Below are 25,867 nucleotides of genomic sequence, written 5' to 3'. Positions count from 1 at the left end.
CAACCTTAATTTCCCTTTGCTATGTACAATAACATACCACAGGTTCTGGGGATTGGATGTGGACATTTTTAGGAGTCATTATTCTGCTTTCCAAAACTTAATAGCAGGTGTTGCATTTTAAGATGGAAGGCGCACACAGGAAGATGATGAAAACTTGAGATACAGATAAAATTCCACTTCATTGGACATCTTTTCTAATAATGCCTCACTATTTTTTATGATAAGAGTAGTGTAATATTGCCTAAGGAGGGAAGGGGAGCTGAATTGGGAATCAATTAGAAAAGATACATTTTGAATAGAAATTAAGATAGTGTTGAGTTGCCATTTACCCTGGTCTAGGTTGACAGCAGACAATAAAATATAAATAAATTTTCCTAAAATGCTTTCTGGGAGCCAGATAGGTCTTTGCTTCTTCAATAAGACATGGGATCCCAGGAAACCCACAACCACCAAGTGAGAGCAGTCTAAATTATATCAAATGTAAATGTACCTTTCCAGGGAAGCTGGAACAGAGAAAGCAGCAAGGGTGAGAGTGATGTGAGTGGTGAATTGGGGGTGGGGGGAAGAGTTTGAAAATTTAGGAGAGACACAGATTCATAGGGCCTTCAATGCATATTAGGTTTGTTACACTTCAAATTAAGATCAGTGGAAATCGATTGAGAATTTTTAAACAGGAGAAGTCATGTTGAAAGTTAGCGTTTAAAAAAGATCTTTAGGGAGAATGGATTGATACAATTTAAAGTGTCTTAGGAACCCTCTAATGAATTGAAACAAATCAAAACCAATGTATATTGATGACTGCTCTTTGAGGAATAAACTACTATACTCTGCACCCTTTCATTTGAAAACAACATCTCACATCTGAAATTTAACAATGGGTGTTGAAGTCAAATCTTCTAGTGGTAGATATGCCAGACTTGATGATTTGGCATACTAACCACAGGGAATTAACTTGGTTGAGGCAACATTTTCCATGGCCTGGTCCTCAGCATTGCAGGTGCAAGAATCTTTTTTTGTCAGTAATCCAAGAGATGCTGGCTCTTGTTAACATTTGCTTCAATGACAATTTACTAGTTCCTTCCGTGCCAACAGATTAAAGAAAAAAAAAGCAGGTTAAATTTCTCGCTTTCTGAAGTTAAACATATGTGTTTTAAATATGACTGCTAAAAATGATTGCTTCAGAATTCCTAACATCCTTAACCATTCTTCATCAAGACTAGCATGAGCTGGGAGAACCGTAGCAGCGTATCTGAATTCCTCCTCCTAGGGCTTCCCATCCAGCTGGAACAGCAGAGGACGTTCCTCATTCTGTTCCTGGGCATGTACCTCACCACAGTGCTGGGGAATCTGCTCATCATCCTGCTCATCAGGCTGGACTCTTGCCTCCACACCCCCATGTACTTCTTCCTCACCCACTTGGCCTTCACTGATGTCTCTTTCTCATCTGACTGTCCCCAAAATGTTGACGGACATGCAGACAAATCACCAACCCATCCCCTATGTGGGGTGCCTTGCACAGATGTACTTTTTCACATTTTTTACTGACTTGGACAGCTTCCTTATTACATCAATGGCATATGACCGCCAAGTTGTCATCTGTCATCCCCTCCATTATACCAGCATCATGAGGGAGGGGCTGTGTACCTTACTATAGCTGTATCCTGGTTTCTTTCCTGTGCCAGATTGCTCTCCCACACACTTCTTCTAAACTGGCTATCCTTCTGTGCTAACAACACCGTCCCCTACTTCTTCTGTGACCTTGCTGCTCTGCTCAAGCTGTCCTGCTCAAACATCTTCCTCAGTGAGTTGGTCATGTTCACAGTAGGGGTAGTGGTCATTACCCTTCCATTTATATGTATCCTGGTCTCTTCTGGCTACATTGGGGCCACCATCCTGAGAGTACCTTTGACCAAGGGGTTCTGCAAAGCTTTGTCCACACATGGTTCCCACCTCTCTGTGGTGTCTCTGTATTATGGGGCAATATTTGGGCAGTAACTTTTCCCAAAATTAAGCAATTCGAGTGAGGAGGACATCATTGTAGCTCTCATGTACACAGGAGTCACACCCATGTTTAATCCCTTTATCTACAGCCTTAGGAACAAGGACATAAAACAGGCTCTCAGGAAACTCTTCGGAAAAGTGCTATTTCTCTCATGGTAACATCTGACATTTTTAAAAATCAAAACCTCATTTTGGTTGATCTCATGTAGTTGATTTGCAATTTGAAGGCGTCTCAACACTTTCTATGTCCGCAAACTGTAAGACAAATTATGGCATGATGTATATAGTTGGTAAATATTTGTTGACCAGAATTTCAGTCTTTTATTAACAATATTATTATTTTTAAACAACTTTTGATCAGTAAATGCTAAATTAATTTTATTACTTTTCTCTCCAATTTTGGAGGTAATAGTAATATTATAATATAAAAATTGGTTATCCCTTATTTAAGTAGATTTTGTGGAGGCCCACGTATTTTCAACCCATAGTTGTATCTCATAATCCCAGGCTTTCACACTGCCCAGAATCTCAAGAATTAGCTGTATTATTTCACTGTTCTTTCTTATGTAGATTAAGAGGCCTGTCTTTTCTTCTTTATAGGTCTACTGAAATCATTTGTTTTTGTTTTTTTTTTTTGGAGTTTCTTTCCCATGTGCATCTTTACTTTGCCTACATTGTCAGAATGCCACACGTGCTGTTAAATATATTTATATCCCAAAGTACATTGTATTGATCTACATGTTTTGAAACTTTGCATATATGGCATCACTGTATCTGTATGCTTTTGCAACTAGATTTGTGCTTTACACCCTTCTCTACCACCATCACCCAGTCTTTACCCTCAGAGAAGTATATATCTCAGACTCCTTTGGGTTCTCGTCTCCTCCCCAATACAGTTATTATTGCTCTGCTCAATTTACCTGCAAAACATCCAAGCCAGTAAATTAAGTAAGGCCTCTCCTACCATAAGGGTAACTCAGCTTCTTACCCTGTTGTTTTAAGCTAAAACCTAGGCCTGGGCTCTGTTTTACCATGTGGCTTCCAGGTAGGCCTAGATCATCACTTTGGGGACAAACTTTAAGAATCACTGCTCTGGAGTGCCTTGCTCCCCCACCCCCCATGATATTTTAGGCTTCAAGGAGTTTGATACAGGCTTACAAAAGGTGAAAAAGATACCATTCCTAGAAGATAGTGTTGTAAAACTTTTAACAGTTTAAATGTACCTCATAACAAAAGTCTAAGATGAATACAAAACTTTCATATCCAAGTGATTAACCACCTTACTGTGACTTTTATTATAATTTAAACAGTTAATACAAAATCCTCAAACAAGCCAGTATTTACTAAATATGGTCCTACTGGAAATCCTCAACCCTTTACTAGCATGCATGCTGTTAGAAGTGCATCATTTACTGGTTAGCATGAGACTACATTTCTACTACACAATGAGGAAGTCATAGGTCATGCAAGCTGGCCTGAAGACCACTTCAATTGGTTTCTCAGGAAACTGTTCTAAACAACTCTTGGTCTCCGTTAAGTGTTCTGATGTTGTAAAGTTGTAGTCTTATAGCTATGGCAAAAGTACTCTGAACCAAATTATGGAAGCACATAGGATGCAATGAATTTTATGTCTACCACAAAATCAGGGACCATTCTAATAAGGAAGCAATGGTTCTAAAACCTTAAAAAGTTTCTTATTTAGATAGCAGAACAATCCAAACCATGAGGCTATAAGCAACTCTGTTGTTTATGCTATTAATCAATGATACATATAAATCCACTCACAGCAGTTTGCATTCTGCAAAGTAGAGTTTGTTTTAGGGTTATCCTTCCAGTTTTGGTTAATATTGTATTTCTTCCTCCTCTTCTCACCTGGTTCTTCCCTTTGTCAAAGTCATCATCTTCCTATTTGCCTTGTCCTGCCGAGTATAATACTGATATTGGGACTAACTGCTCATAGAAAAAGAACCTTAATCGAAGATCTTCAAGAATTTTTGCTTTAATGATCCTACTTAGCATTCCAAACTTGGGATTTCAGGAGTACTAAAGTAATTGACTAAGGAGTCACTGGAAGTTGTTCTGTACACTGTTCTAGAAGTTCCATTTCCTTTGCTCTCCTGTTGTTTTAAAGCATTTCCAAGAATCAAAGAACTGAAAAGAATTGTCACTGAAGTAAGAAGAAATACATTGCTCTCTGCTCACGGTATAAAATGTTACAAAAATCCAAAGGCTCTCCTGAAGTTCCAGGGCTATGTAGTTCAGGATTTCCATATGTGCTCCCCATTTTCCCACACTGTGTGGTTGATATTGCTTAGCCCCCATACGCAACCACTCCTTAACAGAAGCAGCTTCATGCTGACCTTCTTTGTATTCTTTATATCCAAAATGTGTCCCAGACTTACTAAATGCATCATTGCTTTTCCTACAAATACCACTCCATATTCAGCACTGACCTCCTTCATGAACACCCTACTTTCCCAAAACGAGAAGTGAGAAGCAAAGCTTCTCAAACTTTAGTGTGCATGAAAATTCCTGGAGAGCTTGCTAAAACTCAGATTACTGAAAATCACCACCACAGACACCGGTTCAGTAGTTCTAGGGCGGGGCTCAAGAATTTGCATTTCTGATAGGATCCCAGGGGGATGCTGTGAATGATGACATAAAGGATAAATAAATCTTTGAAGTTGGGGAAAGCACATTTATAACACCCTACTTGACTTCTGGTAGTAGGTGGAATGAAACAAGAGACAGGTTAAATTATTTTAATAATACAGAAGTCAGAGGTTAATGTTGATATCTTAAAATTAATTCTAGCTGCAGTAAGATTCTGTTTTCACCATCTAAGGCAAGAGATTCTTCCCCAAACAATCAGGTTTCCTCTTCTTTTCCATACATAACATAGACATATCAGATACTGCATAGCATGCTTTGTAATATAACATCTTGGAACCAAGTGTTCAATGAAAATAAAACCAAAAATATCACATCCATGTCCATCGGTGATTTTTTATTTCCATCAAGCCTTATGGAGGTATTGCTTTACACATTTACTATAGTTTCAGTGTGGCTTGTAACTTTGATAATGTCACTCAAAATTCTATGACTTTCTTCAAAGGGTTAGGTCATGTTCACATGTTCTATAACTCCTCTAAAAATAGTTTTCAGTTTTTAAATTAATGACTTATTTCATGCAAGATGCATGATAAAATATGCATTGGTTATAAAACACTAGATTTGAGAAAAGTACCTCCATTGAAGTTCTTGGTAGGACATTAACAAATTTTGTCATGTCATTTATTTCTAAAAGTCCTCATGTTTCTTGGCATAGCCCACAAGAAAGCAATTGCCTTAAATCCAATCCATATTATCACATTAAATTTTTACTCTAGTCTTTCATCTTTTTTTTTAAAATCCAACCAATACAAAATGCAATACTAGTAAATTCTATATATATATATATATATACACACACACACACACACATATATATATATGACTAATTAGTATTTAACCAGCAGCTAGAATGACACTAAAGGCAGTGATGATGTTAGAGGCCTTTTGCATGTGAAGACAGAAATAAAAACATTTTGAAGGCTTCAATACTTCATATATATGTGGAATAGTGTAATGGCAACTCTCCTGTGTTATATATCTAATTTGATTGCATAACCTTTGTCCCAAGGGAATGGGTGAATGGAAACAATCTGGAATTCTTGCCTCCCTTTCCAAAGGGTTCAAGTTTGCTTTCCATTGCTCATGTATTTTCATAGGCATTTTTTAGTCGGTTTTTTCCCTTCTCAAAGAAGCAAGTAACAGGTACTAACTAATGAAGGCAGTGGAGCCCAGAAAATTAGTGCATGTGGGAATATTAATGTAGCCGTATTAAAAAACAGATGATCTCAGGGCATAGTATACACTTTGATAAAGTTTGATGGGTTGAGCCCTCTACCACAGGACTTGCCCTTGGGAAGACTTGCTGCAAAGCAGAGGCTAGGCCTGCCTATAATTGTGCCTAAGAGCCTCCTCCCAAATGCCTCTTTGTTGCTCAGATGTGGCCCTCTCTCTCTAGCTAAGCCAACTTGGCAGGTGAAATCACCGCACTCCCCTCTACATGGGATCAGACACCCAGGGGAGTGAATCTCCCTGACAACATGGAATATGACTCCTGGGAAGGAATGTAGACCCAGCATCGTGGGATGGAGAACATCTACTTGACCAAAAGAGGGAAGTGAAAGGAAATGAAATAAGCTTCAGTGGCAGAGAGATTCCAAAAGGAACAAGAAGTCACTCTGCTGGGCACTCTTATGCACAATATAGACAACCCTTTTTAGGTTCTAATGAATTGAGGTAGCTGGCGGTAGATACCTGAAACTATCAAACTACAACCCAGAACCCATGAATCTTAAAGACGATTGTACAAAAATGTAGCTTATGAGGGGTGACAATGTGATTGGGAAAGCCATAAGGACCACATTTCCCTTTGTCTAGTTTATGGATGGATGAGTAGAAAAATGGGGGAAGGAGAAAAACAAACAAACAAACAAACAAAGGCACCCAATGTTCTTTACTTTAATTGCCCTTTTTCACTTTAATTATTATTCCTGTTATTTTGTGTGTGTGGTACTGAAGGTGTCAGGGATTGATTTGGGGGATAAATACACAACTATGTAACGGTACTGTGAACAACTGAATGTACGATTTGTTTTGTATGACTGCATATGTGAATATATTGCAATAAAATGAATTAAGAAAAAAAAACATAATCTCAGGGCATGGTATACACTTTGATAAAGTTTCTCAGTGAAAAATTACCACTTTATCAATGACTAAAAATTTAAAATTCTAAAGTAGATATATATGTATTGATATGTAAAGATGTCCACAATAAATTTTTAAAAATAAAATTATAAAATATTGTATAAAATAAATCCTATTCATATAAATGTGTTTTATGAATTTAAAAACATGTCACAAAGATGAAAAGTGAATAATGTGAGAGTGAGGCTCAACTTTCTCCTTTTCTTCATGTCTATATTTTGGGGTTTCATTGTGAAGAGGAATTACTTCCAACAGCAGCAAACCAAAAAGGAATTTCCATTTGGGGGAATAAAATCTCTCTATACATCTCGAGCTGTGACCTAGCCAGGGGAAACTTGAATCTGGCAGGGAGGGGGCAATGAGGGGGTCTTTCCCCATCTTCTTTCAGGCTCACACTAGCAGGGTATCCACCCTGACACTCTTCCTAAAGCCGTGTTTCCTCAAAGTCTACCCTTAGAACCACTTGCCTCAGAATCACTGACCCCAGACTTCATGAAAGAATCTCTGGAGGTGGAGCTGAGAGCTGCACATTAAACAAATTCCCCAGCTGACTCTGCTGAGTATCAAAGTTTAGGGACGACTGCCCAAAACCATCTGTCCTAGAGGGAGTAAGGGGAAAACAGAACAATTAATACATGTGTAATGCATGTCTCTAACCAATAGATTGTTACCCTGTCCCCTTGAGTCCTCTCCCTGGTGGGTAGAGTGGAGTGCATTTCTGGAGCAGATGAATAGACAAGGGTAAGTTCCAGGCTCATAGTTTTTCTCTCTGATGTCAATGAGAGATTTAGGACCACAGAATTTGCAGGTTAAATCTGGTCCTTGGATGTGCTAGCAGGAATCTGAGAAACCATTCCATATTACATGGGGATGGATAACTTGAGCATAAAGTTCAGAGCATGCCTGGATACCTTTTATCAGTAACAGGTGTGTGTGTGTGCACATGCACACATGCACTCATACCTTCTTTGGCTCTTGCTGTCATTTTTTTCTTATTCCAATTTCTTAGGAAGCCTTTTGTGACTTTAACCTCAAACCTTTGGAAGATGAGAAACAGAAACTGCTGGCTATGTAAATCAGCAGGCACATTCCCAAAGCCTGCAGGAAGCCGTATCTCTCCATTCAAGGTCTAGGTGTCAGAATGTGTGCTTGTTTAGTGGGTGCAGTGATAGAACTCTTGTAGGCTTCTCTTCCCAAGTCACCTGCCCTTTAGAGTGCACTGTTACTTTTACCTAAAAGTATGTCTGAAGGACACTTCTAGCTAGAGTTTTGTTTCTTTTCTGACTTTATGTAGCACCATTATTGGGGCTCTTTGTTAGATTCTGCTTGATGATTTCCTGCCTGTAATCCCTAGTATAGTCTCATACCTTCATGAAAGGCATCAAACCTTGGGCTCAGGAAAGATCTACCATCCCATTCACTTTTGCCTGGGTTCCACTGAAGGTAAGTCACTGAATTACCTCCCCAGAGTTCTTTGTATGTTATATCTAATGTAAGCAATATCACCGTGTATGTACAGGGCACCTGCTATGAATCATGTGCTTTACATGCATTACCTTATCTAACTCTTACCATGATTCAGGAACTATTATCCCTAGTTTACAAAAGAAAAACTGAGGTTCTAAAATGTACAAAGCCATATAGCTGGTAAATGGTAGACAGATTATTTGAGTCCATTCCATCTAACTCCAAAGCCTATGTTTTGCCTTCTACAGCACATGGTCTAACTGCCAAATAAATTTCAGTTATCAGCAAGCATTGGTTGAGGTATTATCAGTCACAGACTGGATGTAGTGAGTCTGCATTTGTCATGGACTTAGGCAGAACAAGAAGTATGACCAAATTGGATCCACGGAATTTTATTAAAATCCTAAACACCACAGATCAGATATGTTTACAAGTTCATGGGTGCAGAGAGAAGAAAATGGAGAAAGACACAGAGAAGTTCAAAATAGTGGGATATCTGAGCAGTAATTCTCTATTAAACAGCATATGACTGGACTCTCCTTGTATTCCCAACTTTGTCACTGCTGTCTATGGTCTTTGCCTCAATCAGGTCACAATCCCATGATGAAGTGGCTTTTTGGCACCTGAACTCTGGTCAATATCTGCTTATTGAGAGGACAGAGCAGTCAGAGTGGAGAGATAAAGGAATGACATGAAATGCAGGACAGGAAACGAACATTACTTTGTACCAACTATCTGCAGTAGTGCTTCACATACATTTTTCAATAGCATTTGCAATAGTCTCAAGACTTAGCTTCTTAGTCTTATCTGCAGTTTAGAGACAAGAAAATTAAGGCTCATTTGCCCAGAACTCACAAATGTGAAGTGATGTTGCCAGGAACTGAATCTACTTTTAGTTACAAGGCCTTTGTTTTCCCCAAGTTTAATGGGAAATCCCAAAAACCACACTATCCTTGGACATGGGGCTCTATCCTAAGTCACAGCCTCAAGGAGCCCCTAGGTGCTTCAAGGAGCAGAGACAGACTAGGAACTTAGTCTGGACATTTTTGCACGTCTTTACTGGTCTTTCCAGAATTCTGTTACGTTGCCTGCTTTTGGCAAGCTTAAAAATGAGGATCTTAGAGCATATGCGACAAGAAAAGTTACAACTCATAAGCATAATGGAGCCAAGGGTTTTAAGCCTACCATTAACCTATAAAAAAGCTGTTTTGAATTTTTCTTCCAGTGAAGAGATAACATAATGAAATCCTTTCAAGCATCCTGCATTTACTTGATATTTGTAGGCATATGTGTTGACATTTGGCACTGGTTTTGGTTTAAAGGAACTGTTTACAATGCTCTTTTTATTAAGACACAATGAAATCAAAAATTTTTCCTACTTACCTTTTAGAATTTGGTAGCTTAGGCTCTAGAACATTTTATGCTATTGAGGTAGGTCACAAGCAGAGTTTTTGAAATACTCGCTATTAATGACCAAGGAGCCTAAAAGTATCTGGAACTTTGATGGGCTGGTTAGCAGGTGCTGTAGTTGAACATGCCAGTAAACTAAATATAGAAGCTAAAAAAAAAAAAAAATAGACAACAAAAAAATGGCAGGGAGGCAGGGAACATACCAATGGTCCCTCTCTTTAGTCTCTCTTGATAACAACTCTTTCTATTACAGACTGTGGATTCTTAGGTGTCGTGAGTGCTTACTGAGTCAGGAAAAGGTTGAAGATAGTTCTAATGTAGAAAAACAGCCTAATAACTGTGATTACTAGTAATAAATATGCACTGCCAGTAATATTTCCATCTTTAATAGCAACGATATTGCAAGACTTAACTCTGAGAAACTCTGAGTTCAATCAGTAGAAATGTTTCTTTTCTTCTAGACCTTTATACATAATGGAAACTTTTGCTATTTATTTATGATCCAATTTTCCTAGGGTATATGTTATTAAAATTTCTTCCCTATATTATCTTCCTCACTAGTGGATTCTGAAGTCAGATTTCTGAAGTCCAATATGTTAGAATTCAAAGGCTCAAGACTAGCCAGATGATTGTTTTCAAAAGAGTAGAATTTGGGGAGATTTTAAGTTAATACCCCTCAGCTAAGATGGTATGATGCTTTCTCTGAACTGACTAGACGTAGCTGCACATCGTCCCTTGGTCTGGACTGCCTCTACCCTGAATGGTGAAAAGTGGAAACTGAGCCAACTTTTCTCCAATATCAAAGTTTCTTCTCTGTTGGTGCATGCTCTCATTTTACATGATAAAGGACTCTTGTCCTTTACATGATAAAGGACTCTTGTAGGGACATAGCAATGAAGACAGACATTATTATATTCACTAGTGGAAAGATCTAATTATTATCTGTCTGCTACAATTCACTATTTCTTAGTTTTTGATTTTTCCAATGTCTCTTCATCTCTAGCAGAGAGAAGACCAACATGAAGTTGGAGAACCACAGCAGCATGTCCAAATTCTTCCTCCTGGGACTCCCCATCCATCCAGAGCAGCAGAGCCTGTTCTTAACCCTCTTCCTGGGCATGTACCTCACCATGGTGCTGGGGAATCTGCTCATCATCCTGCTCATCAAGCTGGACTCTCACCTCCACACCCCCATGTACTTCTTCCTCAGCCACGTGGCCCTCATTGATGTCTGCTTTTCATCTGTCACTGTCCCAAAGATGTTAATGAACATGCAGACTCAGGAGCAATCCATCTCCTATGCAGGATGCATAGCACAGATGTATTTTTTCATATTTTCTACTGTTCTGGACAACCTTCTTCTCACATCAATGGCCTATGACCGGTATGTGGCCATATGTCACCCCCTCCACTACACCACTATCATGACGGAGGGGCTGTGTGCTTTACTAGTAGTTGTGTCCTGGATCCTCTCCTGTGCCAATGCTCTGTCCCACACCCTCCTCCTGGCCCAGCTGTCCTTCTGTGCTGACAATAGCATCCCACACTTCTTTCATGACCTTGCTGCCCTACTCAAGTTGTCCTGCTCAGACACCTCCCTCAATAAGCTGGCCATTTTCACAGTGGGACTGGCAGTCATTACTCTGCCATTAATATGCATACTTGTTTCTTACAGCTGCATTGGGTCCACCATCCTGAAGGTCCCCTCTATTGAGGGTATCTGCAAAGCCCTGTCCACATGTGGTTCTCACCTCTCTGTGGTATCTCTGTATTATGGAACAATTATTGGGCTGTATTTTCTGCCTTCATCCAGCAACTCAAATGACAAGGATATAGTTGCCTCTTTGATGTACACAGTGGTCACCCCCTTGCTGAACCCCTTCATTTACAGCCTAAGGAACAGGGACATAAAGGAGGCCCTGGAGAGACCCCTCAGCAGGGCAACCATCTCAATTCAGTAACATTTGCTCTCCATTTTAACAGACACATGTATTCACATACCCCCAGATGCAAGACTGCTTAATCTCAAGATCAGCATGGATTAACTACTCAGTAAATATTTGGTCCCAGTTGCATTTGATTACTCAAGTCATTGTCTTGTTTTCTCACAACTCTTTAGTATAAAATGTGAATTCTGAATTGACATTACTGGTTATTGCTCTTGCCTATTAGACACACAAATTACACAGCTAGTAAAACTGTTCTTTCTTTCCTGTTATTTCTTGGGAATGAGTTCTCATTAATCCTTGGAAGATGTTGGACAACAGGACTGCTTTGGTATAGAAAGGTTGCAACATTTTTTTATTGCTGTTAGTGATGATGGTGGGTGAGGAGAAGAAACTGTATAGTGTCCTTTTATGGCATCAGGAAACTGTCCGTTGTTATAATTTAGCTGCTCCACTTTAAGGACTGAAGGCTTTGTCCTGATTTTAGGAACACTGTTCATCTTTCTAGATGATAATAACCTTAATTCAGCAGTTCACTCTCAGATCAGTTGTCTATAAAGCTTTCTGACTGAACTGTGAGTTTCAATCGGAACTCAGACTCAATCCAGGAAGGGAATGAGAAAGACAAATAAAATGTCCATGGTCTGGAAAATTCTAATGGCCCCACTTAATTTGGTTCCTTTTGTATTCAGTCTCTTCATTGTCTGTCTCCTTGAAAATCACTTCTACTCAGCTAGAGACCCCAGGATTGTACTCTGAGTCCAAGGAATAGACCTTCCCCATCCCATGAAGGAACAACTAGATCTCTTTCTACAGACCTCTCCTTAGTAAAGGATAAACAGGATCACAAATGCTTCAGAAGCTTAGCACCATGTGGCAACAAGAAAAGATTATTTGGGAAAAACAGATCTGAATTACAAGGTGTATCTACCAGAGCACTAGCTATGAAGCTTCAGGCAATTTACCTAACTTCTGTGAACTTCAATTTCTTCTTCTGTGTAGAAAGAAAAAATCATAAAACACCTAACCTGTTTTCAACTTGGAATAAATGCAATAATGAGCTTGGCTTAGCACTATTATGGACCAAGAATAATGAGTGTCAGCTTTCCCTACCTTCTGCACCAGAGATGAATTCCAGACAGAAACTTGCACAAACACTCCTGAATGACGGTGACTATGGGAAGAAGGGGCACCCTGGGGCAGAATGGCATGTAGGTTATATTCCCAATTCCAAGGAAGACAACTGCTCTAGGATAAAACAACATATCTTCTCTGGCTTAAGCTAAAACCCAATGACTAAGGTGAAATGAATAAGTGAGTTGGCGGATGAGTGCACAAAGAAAGACAGATCAGAAGAGTACCTTACTGTTTACTTGTTTAACCTAAAGAGTGGCCCTTGACCTGGAAATGATGAAGCTGTCTTTTCATGTCCCAGGTTTCTTTGTGGAAGGATTATGCTTCAGGCATTGAGTCACTATGTCAACACACTCAGCTCCAAAGAGTTCTGGAACCAAAACCTGGAAAGGGCTAGAACCTTTTCTTGCTGGTCTAGATAAAGTGTGCCTTGGTTAATCGGAGCATACCCAGGAACTGCTGCTGCACACCCTGCCCCCTGCTGTGGCATCCCACCTGCAAGTCTGAGGACCTGGTTCAGTTTCTCTGCCTGCACTCCAGTTCAGTGGTCTGGGGCCTTGAACATGAGCTTAGCCCTTTCAAGCCCATCCTCTAGACAGATCAGTACCATTGTCCGTATTTTCAGCACTGGGCTGGTGACCCAGCTCTGAATGGATTTTTCAAATGAAGAAATCAAGCCCTTTTGAAAAGTGTTTTATCACCACCCCATCCCCCATACTGGTCTCCCTTGAATGTGGACAGCCCGAAGCAAATGGCACACTCCACACTGATTTGAATACGTACAAAAAATATCTGGAAATACTTGTTGGAAGTATGTACTTAATTTAAGGCATTTTGCTGAGCCATGTCAGGGCTAAGTTTCATGATTTTCCTCAATGAAGCATCCTATTGGGTTTAGAATAAAGTTTGCAACAATTTTTGAAAACCATAAATATGTTGTGTGGCCAAAATATGTGTAATTTAGTCATTGTTGACACTTCAATCAGCCACTTTATATCCTTCTGAAAAGTTAGCTTTAATTCTTTCCAAGTTTCACACTAGACAGACTTTTCAGGGAGGACAGGAATCATAAATTTCCAGAACTAAGAACTCTAGCACTTATATTTTAGCTTGGGACAAACAAAAACCAGACATACAATTTAACTCTGACAAACATACGTTTTAAAAGACTAAATAACAATTATCCTATTTTGTCACATTTGGAAAGTAGGTGAGAGATTAAGGTATTTACTAAAGAATTAGATTCACTTAGTTTTTATTTGCCATTAAGCATAAAAAGTTAGATTAATACCAGAAAAATAGGGAGACTTTCCTTATTTACAGATTCTGTCATTTAGCCTGGCCCTGTTCATACAAAGCTGGATAAAGGCATTGCTTCCATGCTAAAGAGGCTCACAGTCTAGCCATGCAGAGAGAGAGAGGTGAACTAAAAATATTAGAAGAGTACAAAAAGTGCTTTAAAATAGTAATACTAGTAACAATTGTGCTTATGCCTGTTTTCTGTGAATTGAACAATGTATTAAAAGTTTTACCTGTATTACCTCTTTTAATCCTCATAATATTCCTATGATGCAGAGAGTGCTAGTATCTATGTTTTACAGCTGAAGAAAGTGAGACTTAAAGACAATGTTAAAAGTAAAATAAATGGTAGTAGCACAGAGGGGGTCTAGTTAACTTTACCTGGTTATCAGCAAAAGCTTTACAGGGAAGTAATTCTTCATCTGGGTATTGAAGGATGCTCAGGATTGATACATAATGGGAGAAATGGCATTCTAGGCAGAAAGAACAGCATGAACCAGGGCATTGAAATAGCATGGTAAGTTCAGGGAAATGAAAAAACTTTGGTGTTGCCAAAAATATAGGTGTGTATGAGTTGAAGAAGGATCAGGATATGAATATGCACAGATTGACAAGGGCTATATTATGAAGGGGCTAGGATGCCCCCACTAAGGTGTTGGTGCAGGGTGAGGGATTAGACCTGACTAGGTTATGTTTGTGCTTTAAAGATTACTCAGGAACTCAATGTGTTAGATGTGTAGTCAATGGATTAGAGAGCTTGGGGAAACAGAGCTCAATTAGAAGGACATTCCAACATCCAGGTAGAAGATGACATGTGCCTGAATGAAGGCAGTAGCACTGTAAAGAGAGAAGAGAATACTTTTGAAGGTAGAATAGACAGGTCTTAGTAATTTATGGGAAGTAGGTGTAGAATAAAAGATTGTTATTTTGGGCTCTGTGAACTGATATTTAGGAACAAAATGGAAGGCTAAACTCTTTGAGTGGTTTTGATTAGGTATAACAATGTTACTGAAGTGAGGGAGCAAGTTTCTGAACCACCTGCTTTTCCAAAGGAGTTCCAAACAAGAGGAAAGCAAATGCCCAGATACACAAGGGGCACCAGGAATCTCTCCATCACCTCTGATTCCAATTTAAAGCACCTTCCAATCAAATGATACCACTTAAATGTAAAAATTTATAAACAATCTGTGTTTCAGTATGAATTATTTTAATGCCATTATCACATTAGACCTACTTGACATTGGTGACCTTGTGACCTTGAGTGTAGAGATTGGGGATGAGTGAAATAATACATATCAAGGGAGGTATAAGTTTGGAACTTCTAATGTGATAGCAACTATTTGACTGGCTGGGATCTAACCATGTTAGGCTATTGAACAGTTATAGGCAACATTGTCCTTTTGCATGCTTTGCACTGACCTAACTATTAATTGCCACAGAATAAAACTGGCGGAACCAAAACAGACACTTAGACAAATTTCCTGATTTGTTCAGGGCCTGTGGCAAAGACCTTGAATCCACCTCCAACAGGGTTCCGACATGTACTGATGTATGAATGTATTGAGACTCCCTGAAGTTTGCAAGGGAAAAATAAAACAGAAGGCCACCAAGAAAAACCACCATGAGTGAAGAAGGTGGGGCTGATTGGGCTAGCCTGAGCAGTAGGGTCTGGATATCAGAGGAGACACGGGCTGCAAGAATAATTGAGGTTTTATCTGGTAATCTCACATCTCAGTCTCCCTCATGTACAAGAAGAACAATGTCATCAGTGACCCTATAACTTTGCCAGAGGAGCCTTTCCTGAAAGAGCTGGTCATGGGAAGTGGAGGGTATTTTCTTGTCTGTTCAATTTCTAAAAGAAAGCTAGAGGTCAGTGGCTCAGAGGAGATTGTCAGTGGCCCATAGCCAGCAGAGCAATAAATGACAACAGAATGGAAGAAGAGTTAGACTGAGACCAGAGCAAGAGGACTCCAGTGTTGCGAGCTCCAGCTCTGCTTACGTGTGTCTTCCTTATCCCAGTCAAGGACTCCTAGAGGGAATACCTGGAAAGGAGATCTGGAGAGGCTAGACTTCCTATTCCACATCATCAAACATGTATAATACTCAAGTACTAAAATATGGCATATTGCCCTAAATGAATCACATCTGCACTCACCAACTACTGAAGCCTGGGCAGTTTGATTACATGAAACATGCTTCCTTAAGAGGTATAGGAATCATGAGGCATTTGAAGATATGTTAGGTCTGAGAAACAAACTGCAATGGGGGAATTTAGGCAGCCAATAGATATTTGGTCATACCAGAAAGACATAAGGAATCAATATTGTATGGTCCATATTTTTTAAAATAAAATCTCTAGGATTCTTGAGGCAGAGAAACCCATGTACCAAAGAGAATCATTCTATTTTCATCACTCTAACAAATTTAAGTTGCTGATGTTCCCTTTGGATCTACCATTGCCTGAAGTCAAAATAGGAATCAAGGTCACCTGTTTACATCTATTAGACAGGAAAACATTTCTGAACAGCAGGGAGCAGAGGCAAAACAAGGAGCTCTAACATCCTGGTGAAAGCTTGGTGAAACATGGGAAGTAGGGCAAGCAGCTGGGAAATCTAAACAATGAATTTCAATCTTCTGATGGGGAACTCCATTCTGCATGTCCTTGAATGTAACCTGTAACCTTTAATTTTTTTTTTTATCTTAACCTACATTTACTATTATAAACAACACAGGTACTCCTCCAATTTTGATGACTGACAAATTTAATAACCTAGTAGGAAAATGTCATTAGAGAATAGACATTTTGTTGTTCAGTGCCGTCTCTCCAGAATTTATAACAGCTCCCAGCACATAGTATATGTTCACTAAATATTTTTGGAAGGAATGAATCTTGGAGAAAAATCTCTTTTGACTTCTTGAGTTGGGTATGGATACAGAATGACAGTGGTAGCAGGAGTAGTAGTAGTAGTAGTAATCAGTTAATAAAAAGCTACTATTATTGCCACTGTACTAGATGCATTTTATAGTTTATCTAGTTTAATCCTCTAAACTTCCTTATTAGATAGCAATTGATATCTCCATTTTATAGATGAGAAAACTAAGGCTCAGAGAGCTTACATAACTAAACCTCTCTGACTACAATCTTATGGCTAGCATGGGTAGACCTGAAAATGAAGCAATATTATGTTACTCCAAGCATATTTTTTAAATTAATCATTGCTACCACTATAGCTAAGAGGAAAATATTGTCCTGTGACTGAGAAGCCTTTTAAGGGTCCCCTTCATGTCTTTGTTCCTTAGGCTATAGATAAAGGGGTTCAACATGGGGGTCACCACTGTGTACACTGCAGCTGCAGCAATGTCCTTCTCTTCAGAGGTGACAGAAGGAGGGCACAGGTAGGCACTGAAGAGGGTTCCATAGAACACACAAACAACACAGAGGTGGGAACTGCACGTGGAAAAGGCCTTGCCCCCCCCCCCCCACCAGGGGCTCGGACCCTCAGGATGGCTGATACAATGTGGATGTAGGAGATGACAATGCATATAAAGGGGACATTGAGTACTGTGCCTCCTAAGGCAAACACCATCAACTCATTGATGTGGGTGTCAGAATATGACAGCTTTAGGACAGGAATTATGTCACAGAAAAAGTGAGCTATTTCCCCAATGACACAGAAGGACAGCTGAGCCACGAGGAGGGTGTGAGTCAGAGCAACAATGTTGGTGAAGATCCAGCATATTGCAAGCAGCAGGGCACAGGCTTGGGGGCTCATGACTGTGGAGTAGTAGAGAGGATGGCAAATGGCCACAAAGTGGTCATATGACATTACAGCCAGGAAGAAGCTGTCCAGATCACCAAACATCAGAAAGAAATACATTTGGGTGAGGCAACCCATATAGGAGATGGTGTGATGTTGAGTCTGTACATTCACCAGCATCTTGATAACTGTAGAGGATGTTAAACCCATGTCAACAAAAGACAGGTTGACCAAAAAGAAGTACATAGGGGTGTGGAGGTGGGGGTCAAAGCCAATGGCCAGAATGATAAGGACATTCCCAGTCAAGGTGACAAGATACATACTAAGGAAAATTCCAAAGACTAACTGCTGTTGCTCTGGTGACTCAGATATTCCTTGGAGGAAAAATTCAGAGATGATAGATTGGTTTTCCCCATCCATGACTCTGCAGCACCTGGAGGCTAGGGAGAAGTTAGAATGCTAGGTTTCTTCTAAAACTCTACATATGCCAAATTATAACTCCCAAATCTTCTTTAAATTTATTATAACTCCTAATCCTGACTTTATCTCCATATTGACCCTATTTCCTTTCTCTCTCTTTCTTAAGAAACTCATAATTTTTCATCCCCTTCTTTGTTTCTCTCTGGTCAATCTTCTACACAGAGGACCCTCTTCCAAGGAGTCTCTGGGCCTGTTCAGCGCTGGTCTTGGACCAGGTCTACAGCCTCACAGCAGAGTCATCAGTGCAGTAGCATGTACACATGGGTAGACTGAGATGAACTAATCTTACATTTTTTTAGATGGCCTAAAATTCCATGCAAAATTCTTCTTTTAGAAACACAGTCTCTCATTATAGAATGAATATAACATAAAGACAGAAGGAACACTCATGTGCCTTGATTTCTTTGTTACTTCTGAAATAAAAAATAGTGAGTCGTGCACTCTCTCCCTGCATTTGAGTTTTTGTCATTGCTATTGTCATCCTGTAGCTAACATTTACTAGCCACTTGTTTTGTCAGGCACTCTACTAAGCATTTTACACAGATTGCCTCCCCTAATCCTTAAAGAACACTAAGAAAAAGAGATTCCTATCATTATGATTGCAATAAGGCTTAGGATGTTTGAATACTTTTCACAAGGAATCACATTTGAGACTGAATTCAAATATAGCACTGGACTCCACAGATGGCATCATCAATCAATGAAGACAGAAAGCCATTTTCTATAACCATATTTATATTCAATCCCTCAAATTCCTAGTTTGGCATCTTTAGTCTCACTTGTTCTTCCCATTTTGTACATTTGTCTTTGATAGCAGAATAATGAAGTTTAAGGGTTGGATAAAATCTAAAAATCGTCTGGCCCAAAGGTCCCTAAACATTGGTCTGTGGACAAGTTTATCATAATCCAGAGGAATGTTTGTTAAGAATACAGAATCTTGATCCCTACCTCACATCTACTGAATTAAATTCTTGAGGGTACAGTCTGGACACCTGTATTTAAAAACAAAATCCTCTTCAGGTATTTTTGATACCATCAACATTAATAAAATTCTATTTAGTCCAATCCCTCCATTTGATTCACGAGTAAGCAAGCTAAAATTCAGAAAGGCGTAGTAATCGAGTAAGTTCACACTGCACCTTGAAGGAAGATCTGGTACAACAGCCAGGGTACTCAGGCTCTCAGATTAGTGTCCCTTTCATTAAGTCAGCTATATTTACATTTTTTTCATTATTCTTGGTTATGTTGTAGATCTAAATGTGTTCCCATTTTCTGATTTTTATTTAGAGCCCATATCTAAGGAAAACTTTACCTCCAAATCAGTAGAAGACTGAAGCATTGTTCTTCAAATTTTAACAAGAGGAATATCTGAGAACTATCACATATTTATCTGCCCATGATCTCTACCCTAACCAAAGAGCACATTTCAGAACTATCTAATTTCTTCTGAGAGATAAGAAAACCACAAGCTATTTTCTCCCCTACTCCATCTCTCAATGGGAATATGATGCCCATGAAGACTAGACTGCTTTGACTAGGTATATTCTAATAACCATGCCCTGGAGGTCATGTCTTAAGACCTCACTGCTTGTGAATCTTGTCAACAGTAGGGTGATGCAGACTCTCAGACAAACTCCAGGCTTTTCTGACCTCCAGACGCTTGCCTTCAGCAAGTAAGCCAGTTCATATCCATTGAGGCTTCAAAAGGATGCTAAGTTATTTTAGGGCACAACCCTGTCTCTTTCATTCTCTCTGCCAACATATGATGCTTTGAACAAGCTCTTCTTACAGAGGTCCCTCAGTCTGTGGCACCAACCAGTTAACATAATAAATTTCCCAAAATCCTCCAAAAAGGGTTGAGAGCTCTTCACCATAAGCCCTGCTTTTTGCCTTCCGTACTTTCTCTCTACTCAAGGGCCTTGCTCTAGTATGTCTTTCCACATCATTTGGCTCTTCCCTCTCCCAGAAGGGTCTCTCATCCTCAGAAAACTCTGTAGATCTTACAGACACTAATGAGGTGCTTCTAGAATCTTGGGACAACCTATGATTCTGCTATTCCAAGGTGAAAAGATCCCTTTACTTACCTCTGCAGCCTCTTGATCTACTGTGTCTGCCAACAGGTAAGTGCTAACTTGGACATGATGGAGAGAATATTCCAAAGGCAGGAACTGCCAGCCTGCAACTGTTTGTCTGAAATTTCTCTGCTCACTGCTATCTTGGTTACTGAGAAGAAGGGAATGCAAATGACCTGACTTTTTAGTGGAAAGACCTCAGATTCTACTTGAGTGATGCAAATAATTGGAAACAAGGTTCAAGATCAAGAATAATAAATACAGACGGTAAAAAACTAGAAGCAAAAGTTAGGTTGCTAAATAAGGAGAAAGGGAAAGAGAGACTAGGGTTTCAGATGAAGAGCCCAAGAGAGTAGAAAAAGATGCAAAGTCAAGGCCCAGAGCTGAAGGGGAGGCTGGAGTAATCATAGTTACATTCATCAACCGGAACAGAGAAGGTCAGAGAGAACAGGATCTGTACTGAGTATTTAAGACAACATAGGACACATGCTACTATGACCTCACCCAACCCAGGTCTTCAAGCAAATAGCTGTATTCTGAAACCTGCACTGACATACTCAGGAAGATATACAGGTTAGGTCATCAAACTTATACTGGGAGGAGGCTGAAAAGAGCCACTTTGGGCATCTACAAGATACAAGGCATCATGGGACAGAGGTCCCTAGGGCCCTGTTAGAGCCAACAATCCTAATTGCCCAATTCTCCTCTGTATCTCTTTATAACAGACCAAATTATTATAATGTTGGCTTCATTAAAAACTGGGAAGCTTTACCTCTTTCTTCTCTATGTAAGTGGTAGTATTAAAGAGTGGCATGAATGAATCCTCCCTAATCTCTATTAATCCCTCAAGGACTTATATAAAATAAAAAATACTGCCTATTGTTAAAAATAATATTCTTAAGTATGGACGACTGAGGTTTGTCAATATCATGTCAAGCGTGAATAAAAATATTTTAGAAAATGATGCTATTTGTATTGATTTGTAACCGAGGTCTAAGTAAAGACGTGCTTTCTATGTAAATAAATCACTTAATTGCTTTCTTGCAAGAAGATTACCACCTTTAAGCTTCTCCTCCAAAGAAATTCGGAGCTGCCAATATCCACATCTTCACATCACAGACAATGTACTTCTTTAAGGAATTCTCATGCTTCTGGTTACAGATGTTATATTAAATACATGCATCTAATTTTACTTCCTTCTATAATTGTACTAGAACTAAGGTGATTCTGTAAAAAGACACAAATTATACCAGGACAGAGAAGAGTGGAAAGCCAACAGTAGTACTAAAATTTCAGATGTCAGAAAGCAGATTGGTGGGTGAGTGGTAACTGAGTTAACGTACCTGGCAAAGCTAAATCCTAGGTTGTCAATGGAGAAACTAAAAGAACCATTCTGATCAATACCAAAGAATCCTCAAAAGATCTAGAAACTGGCAAACCTTAATACCTGTCGATCTAGGTGTGAAGGAGGTGAGGACAAAATAAGGAGAAAAGTGATATCTATTTGAGAGTCAGTTGGATCCCTAGGTCCCCCTTCTCACTCCACACTACCAGAATATTTCCCTCTGCTATTCCAAGAGGGGTTGGGAAGTTATGTGACAAGAAAAAGTAAAACAGAGAGTTTGGAGACTAGAATTTGCTACAGATGGCCGAAATATATCAATCATACTAAAAAATGGGAATTACATGACCATATGCACACCAATGCTGAAGTCTGAGACCCACAGCCCTTTATCTGCATTTAGCTACCAGGCCCTGACCTGAAGACAAATAATTAAGAGACTTTTCTTTGGGGTCTGACCAGTCCAAAGGAAAAAACTAAAGATACTCACATTGAGGGTCACGCCTTCAAAAAGTCTTCCCACCCAGATCACCTACAATGAAACTCAACATCTGCAGCCCCATCTCTAAGTATAGAGCGTCTAGTCAAATTTTAAGAGTTTTATTAAGTTATGGAATATATCAGTAAAATACAAAAAATCTTAAATGCACAACTCAATGAATTTTTCCATATGTATATATCAGTGTAACTACCCCACAGATCAAGAATATTACATTGCCATCAAGTCAAAAGACTGGCTTATAACTGTGCCTAAGAGTCTCCCCCTGAGTACCTCTTTGTTGCTCAGATGTGGCCCTCTCTCTCTAGCTAAGCCTACTCGGTGGGTGAACTCACTGCCCTTCCCCCTACTTGGGATCTGACTCCCTGGGGTGTAAATCTCCCTGGCAACGTGGGATAGGACTCCCAGGGATGAATCTGGACCTGGCATCATGGGATTGAGAACATCTTCTTGATGAAAAGGGGGATGTGAAATGAAACAAAACAAAGTTTCAGTGGCTGAGAGATTCCAAATGGAGTTGAGAGGTCACTCTGGTGGGCATTCTTATGCACTATATAGATAACCCTTTTCAGGTTTTAGTGCAGTGAAAGAGCTAGAAATAAATACCTGAAACTATCAAACTACAATCTAGTAGCCTTGACTCTTGAAGACAATTGTATAGCAATGCAGCTTACAAGGGGTGACAGTGTGATTGTGAAAGCCTTGTGGATTGCTGTCCTTCAATGCAGTGTACAGATGGATGAGTAGAAAAATGGCAACAAAAAACTAAATGAAAAAAGGGTAGAAGGGGGAGACGATTTGGGTGATCTTTTTTAATTTTTTATTTTTTTCACTTTTTCTGGTACAAGAAAAATGTTCTAAAATAGATTGGGGTGATGAATGCACAACTATATGATGGTACTATGAACAACTTATTGTACACATTGGATGACTGTATGGTATGTGAATATATCTCAGTAAAAATGAATTAAAAAAAAAGAAAAAAAGGACTCCCTCTTCCTCTTTCTGTGGCACTATAACCTCCTAGAGGTCAACACTCTTGTGATTCATGTCACCAGAAGATGAATTTTGCCTATTCTTGAAGTTCATATAAACAGAATCATAGAGTAGAACTCTTGCATTTGGCTTCTTTAGCTCAACATTACTTCTGCTAGATTAAATCATGTTCTGCATATAGCAGAAGTTTGTTCTTATTGCTGTGTAATATTTCATCTTATGAATTGTCATATTTACATATTTTCCTTGTGAGGGATGTATAAGTTGCTTCCATTTTTTGGCTTTGATGAGTAAGGCTTCTAAGGACATCACTGAACATTCCTTTTGTGGACCATATGTTTTGGTTTGCTAAAGCTGTCAGAATGCAGTATACACGAAATGGGTTGGCTTTTAAACGTGGGGATTTATTAATTTTCAAGTTACAATTCTAAGGCCATGAAAATGTCCAAATTAAGGCATCAACAAAAGGATACCTTCTCTGAAGAGAGGCTGCTGGCATTCAGGGTTCCTCTGTCACATAGGAAGTCACATGGCACATCTGCAGGTCCTTCTCTCCTGGATTCTGGTTTTAGTGGCTCTCTCAGCTCCTCTCAGTTCTTCTTACTTCTCTGGGTGTTTCTCATCTCTCTGCCCTCTCTCTGTGTGTTTCTGCCATTTATCCTCTGATAAAGGCTTCCAGTAAAGGATTAAGACCCACCTTGATTTGGGTGAGCTGCATCCCAGTTGAAACAACCTAACCAAAGGTCCCACCCACAATAGGTCTACACCCACAAGAATGGATTAAAAGAACATGGAGTTTTCTGGGGTACATAACAGTGCCAAACCAGCACACCATATCTGGTCATAAACATTATTGGGTTCTTTGTCTTTTTGTTGTTGAAAAAAGAAGACAACCCACTTAAAAAATGGGCAAAGGACTTGAATAGACATTTCCCCAAAGAAGATATACAAATGGCCAATAAGCACATGAAAAGATTCTAAACATTGTGAGCCATTAGGGAAATGCAAATAAAAAACACAATGAAACACCCCTTCACACCCACTAGAATAGCTACTATTAAAAAAATAGAAAAGTGTTGGAGAGGATGTGTTGAAACAGGAACACTTAATCATTGCTGGTGGAAATGCAAAATGGCTCAGCAACTGTGGAAAACTGGTGGTTCCTCAGAAAGTTAAGTATAGGATTACTATATGGCCTGGCAATCCCACTTCTAGGTATATACCCAAAATAACTGAAAGCAGAGACTCGAACAGATATTTGCACACTGATGTTCATAGAGGCATTATTCACAATTTCCCAAAAGACGGAAGGAACCCAAGTGTCCATCAATGATGGACGCATAAACAAAATGTGGTATATACACACCATGGAATATTATTCATTCATAAGAAAGAATACAGTTCTGAGACATGTTGCAACATGGATGAACCTTGAAAACATTATCCTAAGTGAAATAAACAAGACACATAAGGACAAATATCATACAATGTCACTGATAAGAAATATCTAGAAATAGCAAATCCACAAAGACAGAAGTAGATTACAAGTTACCAAGGGATGGATGGAGGGGGGAAGGAGGAATGGATGTTTGGTGGATATGGAGTGTATATAAAGAAAATTAATTTTTAAAAAGAGAATGATATCTACCAATCTGTTCATCTTGTCCACCCATTTACTAAGATCTTTCTGTACTGTGGTTGTTCTTTGGTGTACATTCACAAGGAGCATAATTACCTTCACACTCTTTGCCCACTCAGAGAAGTCTCCCCAAACATCCTTGTCACCAATTTTCCAATATTGTTCTTTCCTAATCCCTCATTATCAATTAAACCTTTAACCACAGTTCATCAGTGTTGACAGCTCTTCTAGCCATCTGTCATTCCAGAGAAAAATGAACAATCAGATGTACCACTAAAAGTTCTAAACATTGGGGGATTTTACTTCACCAATGTCCTGTGGGGTCACCTCAAAGAGGGCCTGCAACGCTGAAGCTGTCAACTTTAGGGTAGTTACAGAATATCATGCAGAACCTTCTGTAAATCAAACTCAGTTTTTCTTTCTTCCTCAGTCAACTAGTCATGAAACTTGTGCCTTCAGTACCTCCTTGAACATCATATATCATCTATACCAATTCCATTTGATGACAGGTGCTTTGTTAATGTCCAGTCTGATAGGTCAGAGAACACCTGGTACACGATGGAGTGTTCACATTGTATAGCATATTAGTGGCTCGTGGCTTGTGGCTCATGGTCAATTGCTTAGTTTCTATTCTACTAAGGCTCAGTATCAAGCCAGAAACTATTTCTGGAAATATTTCAAGGACTTTTCTTGTTTTGGGCCCACTCAAAACTGGTAACTTTTAAAGTAATTCAGCAAATAAAAATACCATGGAAATAGGATGTGGCTATACAAGTATCAGGCAAAGCATACTTCAGGGAAATAAACCAGAAATAAATAGGGATTTTGATGATGAAAAAGGTGTCACTGTAACCGGAGGCTATCACAATGCTAAGTCTGTAAGTACTCAATACCATTTATTTAAAATATGTGAAAATTCACAAAACAAAAGGAAAAACATGAAAATCCACAATCCTTTTGGGAGAATGTTATACACCTCTCTTAATAGCTGATTGAACAACTCACC

The 25,867-nt window shown here is 39.2% G+C and overlaps 2 protein-coding genes and 1 pseudogene across 2 annotated transcripts; 2 read left to right on the top strand and 1 right to left on the bottom strand.

Moving 5' to 3' along the window:
• The first annotated feature begins 1,429 nt into the window (after positions 1-1,429).
• On the top strand, positions 1,430-2,160 carry LOC119545303 (annotated as a pseudogene).
• An 8,555-nt stretch (positions 2,161-10,715) lies between these two features.
• Positions 10,716-11,657, top strand: LOC119545530 (olfactory receptor 1J4-like). Its single transcript, XM_037851123.1, has one exon. It carries the CDS (start codon positions 10,716-10,718, stop codon positions 11,655-11,657), a length of 942 nt encoding a protein of 313 aa, XP_037707051.1.
• A 5,649-nt stretch (positions 11,658-17,306) lies between these two features.
• On the bottom strand, positions 17,307-18,253 carry LOC119545529 (olfactory receptor 1N1-like). The gene is given in 2 exon segments (XM_037851122.1): positions 17,307-17,558; positions 17,561-18,253. Coding segments are annotated over 2 exon segments (945 nt in total).
• Between the last annotated feature and the right edge of the window lie 7,614 nt (positions 18,254-25,867).

This window comes from Choloepus didactylus, chromosome 10 (genome assembly GCF_015220235.1).
Source record: "Choloepus didactylus isolate mChoDid1 chromosome 10, mChoDid1.pri, whole genome shotgun sequence".
Lineage (NCBI taxonomy): Eukaryota > Metazoa > Chordata > Mammalia > Pilosa > Megalonychidae > Choloepus > Choloepus didactylus.
The sequence above is the reverse complement of the archived record's forward strand: the minus strand, read 5'-3'. Positions and strand labels throughout refer to the sequence as shown.